The 6,507-nt window shown below is 42.0% G+C and overlaps 1 protein-coding gene across 5 annotated transcripts in view; it reads right to left on the bottom strand.

The window, feature by feature from the left end:
- Nucleotides 1–6,507, bottom strand: part of nrxn2a (neurexin 2a) — a 367,204-nt gene that overhangs the window by 196,373 nt on the left and 164,324 nt on the right. For all 5 annotated transcript variants that reach the window (XM_047805716.1, XM_047805715.1, XM_047805717.1 and 2 more), the window contains one exon: nt 1,004–1,387. In XM_047805716.1, coding sequence (XP_047661672.1) covers nt 1,004–1,387 — 384 coding nt within the window. The remainder of the gene's footprint in view (nt 1–1,003; nt 1,388–6,507) is intronic.

Genomic DNA, 6,507 nt, shown 5'->3' on the forward strand with positions numbered 1-6,507 from the left:
AATGTAAGCGAGACGGGAGCACGCAGAGACGTGGGTGAGATTGTCACAGGTAAAAACAACCTGGCAGAAATCACAGCGCATTTCCTGTGTCAAATTTCCAGTCATTTCCTGCCTCACTGTTATCAACGTTCGCTCAGATCAGATCACTTTAAAGAACGTCGCCCTGGTAGCCATTTTGTTCTCCTGGTCGTCGTCGTCCTGCACGACGACGCCTCGAACGGACAGGAGAAAGGCATCTGATGGCAAAACAAAAGGCTTCTCCCAAACCGAATGAACCGAATCTCATTAATGAGTCATTATGTTACACAATACAGCTTTAAACCATAGCAGTTCTGTGCAAGGAGCTCTGTGTTATCTGTTCATTTATGTAATGTTTTTTTTTTACTAATTATACGGATGAATTCCTATGAACACCTTTTCCGTAACAAAAATACATATACATATAATTTGCATGCACATATATCGATCCCGGATGCGTTCGCTGTATCATTACATGATTAGAATCTGCCATAGCAACAGTAAATATTAATCCCTAATTTCTTAATATCTGAAAATTTCAGACTAACAGCCCTAAAAAAAAAAAAAATCACTTATAATTTGATTTAATTTGATTTAATTTGAACATTCCAGCTAGTTTATTTTCCACTCGGGCTAAATTTAAGTCGACTACGACCTTATTCCATAACAACAGGACTGACAGACATTTGATCTCACTAATAAAAGCATTTGGTCTCCATTAGACAGCCATTACTGATGTGCATTACTGATTGCTATTCTGATTACAGACAACAGATGGCAGAAGTGAGTTAGAAATCGCACAGCACTACCGGAACACAGACAAAGGGGCAAAGTGAATTTGTGTCACCGTGAATAAGATCCGTTTCTGTAAGCTTTGTGGCTCATGTGGCATTACTCATTTCTGCCCAAATCACAAACAATACAATGCAGTACAAAGCTCTGAATCTCCTTTTTTCTCTCTACCCTCAAGCATTTCCACCCTCACCAGTTTCACAGTTGGGCCCCAGGTATCCGGTGCCGGTGCAGTCGCATATGTGACGGTTCCAGCCTTCGTGGCAGTGGCCGCTGTGGGAACAGGGTTCGGTGCTGCAGCGCCGGTGGGTCTCACGTGTGCAGGAGACGCTGACGCTCGCCGCGCTCTGCAGCTCGGTTAGACGCCGCAAGTCCTGGCTCCGGCCATCCACAAACATGTCCCGCATGCAACCCACAAAGCCCAACCGCAACGATGCTGTCCACACCTCGGGGGGCAGAGGTAAAGCTTTGCTTTCCTCGGGGAGACCGCCAATATACATCTCACCATCCAGGTCCAGGATCTCGCTGCCTTCGTTGGTGGAGAAGGGCATGCTGCGGCCGTTCACTGAGACGGAGCCTGGAGGAAGAAGCAAGGATCAGAAAAGCAAGCATTGCCAAACCCAACATTAGAAAATATCGAGGTGTCGCATGTAATAATACAAAACCACTAGCATTCTAATGTGCGGTACAGACATAAACAGGTGCTCTAGGGCATCGACATCCTCATGATCCAATTTAGAGATGGAACAAGCAGCCTCACTGCATTTTATACTCGGTTCATTCTAATTATCCAAGATTTTTACCACAGGTTTTTGACCTCCGATGAACAACCTGTTCTCAAAATTCCCCACATCATCATTGTATTTGTTTAGGCCAGATACACGTTCGGAAGCTAACGATATCCTTGATTTAATACATGCCGTATTTTCTTTTAATGATACTATAGTACAAGTCTTCCAGATTCAATCGCAGATTAAAAACTAAACGGAATTAAACACCGGGTTACAGAATTAAAGCTCTTGGCTTTCAGAAATGTAATTCGAAGTGTTTCTTTTAATGCATTTACTTCCATCTTTTAAGGAACCATGGACAACCTTGCATTTCCATGGTACAGTGATTTAAGGCTCTCGAGCCAGGCATCGAATAACAAGCATTAAAAACCACAAACTACTTGACTAGAATAAAAGCTGGATTAATTTTAGAATATAAAGGATTATCTTTGACCGAAGGTCTAAACATATCCTCCTCATCAGTGTCAATCTATAGACACGCAACGTAAATAAATAATAGAGCACATCAGCTTAATAAGCATTAATAAGTACAATAACAGTGTGTACTTCTCATCTCCTATTTATAGCCGATTCCCATAGCAGGAGTGACATATAAAACTGCACAATTGATCCACAGAGCGGAAGGAATTTGTCGGTGTGAAAACAAACCTGGAATTGATCCTGGATGCATACTCAAGTATTCAGACTCCGTTAAACACGGACTCGTCTTACAAACGCGTTTCAATCCTGTGCCTAGATGTTTCTCCATTTTCAAGGTGTTTAAAAATTTGTTTCCTATCAGACTGATAATAACTGGTGCCCTGAAGTGCACGGAAACGGAGAAGCCTTTTGCCAGTATCTATAAAGTATTTATCAAACGGTATTTAGGAGAACATTTAATTTGACTACACTGTTTTTCATATAGGGGTCACGGTGGCTTTGTGGTTAGCACGTTCGCTTCACACCTCCAGGGTCGGGGGTTCGATTCCCGCCTCCGTCAAAAGTGTGTGTGTGGAGTTTGCATGTTCTCCCCGTGCCTCGGGGGGTTCCTCGGGGTACTCCGGTTTCCTCCCCCGGTCCAAAGACATGCATGGTAGGTTGATTGGCATCTCTGGAAAATTGTTAGTAGTGTGTGAGTGTGTGAGTGAATGAGAGTGTGTGTGTGCCCTGTGATGGGTCGGTACTCCGTCCAGGGTGTATCCTGCCTCGATGCCCGATGACGCCTGAGATAGGCACAGGCTCCCCGTGACCCGAGAAGTTCGGATAAGCGGTAGAAAATGAATGAATGAATGAATGTTTTTCATTGATTGTTTTATGCATTAGTACTTTTTAAACAAACTTCTTTGTAGTTTATGCACTTAGTTAAATTCTGACTTCTGAGTTTGTGACATTTAGCTGCAGACTAAACCAATCTAGAACTTACTGTACCTGAACCAGCATTAGGTTGACAACAGTCTTATGAAGCCTTACAGATTTATCAAGTACTTTTCGTAATTGTGCCTTCAGGTGCATTTTCCTTTTGTATTTCGCCCTGAATAAAAGCGTCTGCCAAATGACAAAAACGCTCTGAATAAAAGCGTCTGCGAAATAACAAAAACTTAATATAAATGCACTATGTACAATATACATCAGTCTGTTCGTGGGTGGACCGTCTGAGGCTATGACTAGAGAAAGAGAAGCATTAGAAATGGATTAATCAGTGGATAATTAATGCATTTTGACTTTTCTTTCACTTAGAGTTTGGTCAAATGTGAAAGGTTATGCATTTAACCGTGAACGAACACCGACACTGTTTTGTTCTTAGCAAAGATTTCAGATTTACTCATTTCCTTGCTCAGTACCATGAAAAAAAGTCATTATAATGTGACCATGACCATACATAGGCAGACATTATAAAGTTGTTCTTCTTTTGTCTGCTCCGTGTTCAGGTTCACCACAGCGGAGCATCTTTGTCTGCATATCTGATTTGGTGCAGGTTTTACGCCAGATGCCCTTCCTGACGTAACCCTCACATTTTAGGACTAGCACTGGGAGTTAACCCCTCAGTATCTGGGTTAGCTTCCTGCATGGGAATCAAACCCGGGCCACAGCAATGAGAGCGCAGGATCCTGTCGCTGGATCACCAGGAGGCTGTACAGGCCATTTTTATCAACTGGCCTTTGTTCCAGTCTGCCAGGACTAGTGATGTTTTCTTGCTGCGTACCAACAGAAAAGCTCATCGTCACCTTATGACAATGATCATGGCCCCAGACATGTTGCCTATAAAGGTAGCTGTAATTCTCATCCTCTAGACACTCTTAGCCAAGACAGTTCATTCAGGACAAGTATCCTTTTTCTGGTTTGCTTGTTTCCCTGCAAGGCAGCAAATGAAGGAGTTGTCACCTCGTAACCATGATCGAGGCCCTGAAATGGTGCCTGTGAAAGTCTACACGAGGGCTTTATAATGCACCTAACACACAAACAACAACAACAAACAGCACCCATACAGTAAATAGTGCCAATGGCATTATTATACCTTTTATTCTATCGTTCTTTTGACGAATTGACGGCAAACGGAGACAATGAGCTCCATGTGGCCACTATGCAGATATCCGACAGTTCTTCCCCGGAGTTATCCATACCACAAGACCCTTGTTCAAGTATGCAATTACAACACCTAACTTTAACCTATGGGTTAAACAGAGAAAAGCTGCTTACGGTGCTCCCCAAAGCATAAACAGTTGGCCAACCAGCTGGCCAAGATTTTCACATAATGCATGAAATCCCTTCTTAGACACAGAGCTATTTCCATCTGCAAGAGTAGACAGATTTGATTCGTATTTTAAAATAAGAAACCGTTCGTATCCTCGGCAGGAACGATGGGTTTGGTCACAGTGTGGCTTGTTGACCTCTGGTCCTCAGTAAAGACTCTGCATGTGACTTGGGGAAAAAATTCATTTACAGATTCATAATTCAGATTAAAAATAAATAATAATATATAAAAAAGGAACAATAATTACTAGAAGAAAAAACAACACAAAAAAAACATATGGCAAGTCCATATTCCACTGTGGGATCACTGTTTCGAGTAAAACACAGATACATTTCCACACCTTAATGAAAAGATTTGGCTTGTTCATGTGCATCCAGTGACAAATTATCAATCTGTCCCATGTTCACTTTTAGTGTAGACCCAGAGAGAGATATTTCTAACTCCAAAAAAAAAAAAAAAATGGTTGTGAGGTTTATGCAAGTGTATTTTTCATTGTGAGAAAACAACTAGAGCAGAAAGATTTCTGATTCTTGGCAAACTGGCCAGTATAACGGGGGCTATTACTATAATTCGGGGGACACTCGCACACCTGGTGCCATGACTAACCCAAAAAAAGGGTACATCGCTTCCCTAATATAAGAAAGCAAAACATTTCCTATAGACACACAGCAGTGGAAATGTGTTAAATGAATATTTCAGATCTATGGTCACAACTGGTTTGTTCACTGGAATCACATCCGATATGCATATAGACAGAATGGACGTTGGATTCCAGGCTTCTCAGTATCAGTATAAGGTGGATTCTGGTCTGTATCTTAAAAAGTACCTGGCAATGGACTTATATATCTCTATTGCCATTTCTGTTGCAGTGTCTGTACAAATAAATGGCATCGATATAGACGGCTGGTGAAGGTCACATGCCTCGGTGGTCAACACTGTATTGTATGATGTGATAGTACATGAGATTAAATGTGCCCCGGACAGCTGGTCATACTCTGATCTAACGCTAACCGTTTTTATTAGTCTGGGCTGAGTGGTGATCCAGCCACTCTTGTAGATTCTGAAACCTAATTTTGCAAGAATATTGTGGTGGAAAGATACAGTCATTTCTGTTAACAAATCAGTATCGGACACTGTCCTGCACTTCGCTTGTACTTTTTTAGGGTAGCTTTTATGTGATTTCTTTGTTTGTTATTTATTGGCTTTTTCATTTCTGTATGGTTAGTTTTAGTGTCTGTAATGTTGTGTGTATTTTTTTTTTTATTTATTTCATCTTTTTATGTCAAACGCTTTGAGAAGCTACTTTTAAAGGTGCTATACAACATTCATTCGTTTTCTACCGCTTATCCGAACTACCTCGGGTCACGGGGAGCCTGTGTCTATCTCAGGCGTCATTGGGCATCGAGGCAGGATACACCCTGGACGGAGTGCCAACCCATCGCAGCGCACACACACACTCTGATGCATTATGCCAATCAACCTACCATGCATGTCTTTGGACCGGGGGAGGAAACCGGAGTACCCGGAGGAAACCACCGGGGCACGTGGAGAACATGCAAACTCCACACACACAAGGCGGAGGCGGGAATCGAACCCACAACCCTGGAGGTGTGAGGCAAACCTGCTAACCACTAAGCCACTGTGCCCACCTACTATACAACATAAAGTTTATTATTATTATTATTATTATTATTATTATTATTATTATTATTATTATTATTATTACTATCATCATCTACGGTACGTTTGATCTAAGTCGGAAGGATCGGGCTTTTCAGTACATACAACAGTAGTGTTGGCTACGTGATCAGGCTGCACGTTTGAGCCTGAACAAATCATTTAACCGAACCCAATAAATTAACTCGAATCACCAAACAGACTCAAGTTAACGTTATGGATTTGTTAGGGTAATAAGATCAGCTCCTTTGAGTCTTCAGCACCCATTCTGCTTCAGGCCAACTCAGACAATAGGCCACATGTCTATTTCGGTGATACAGTCAACTGTAGCAGAAATTATGATAAGTCAAATATTGTAATTACCGTCATCCACGGCGTGCATCAACACTCTCTATCTGACGGTGCAGATTTAACAACAGCAATAACGAGATTAGCGAAAATCCCAGGATTAGGGTGCTATACTCGGCTTCTTGAATCCGCTTCCTCTACTCGTTTGCG

Source organism: Tachysurus fulvidraco, chromosome 21 (genome assembly GCF_022655615.1).
Source record: "Tachysurus fulvidraco isolate hzauxx_2018 chromosome 21, HZAU_PFXX_2.0, whole genome shotgun sequence".
NCBI classification, from domain to species: Eukaryota; Metazoa; Chordata; class Actinopteri; order Siluriformes; family Bagridae; genus Tachysurus; species Tachysurus fulvidraco.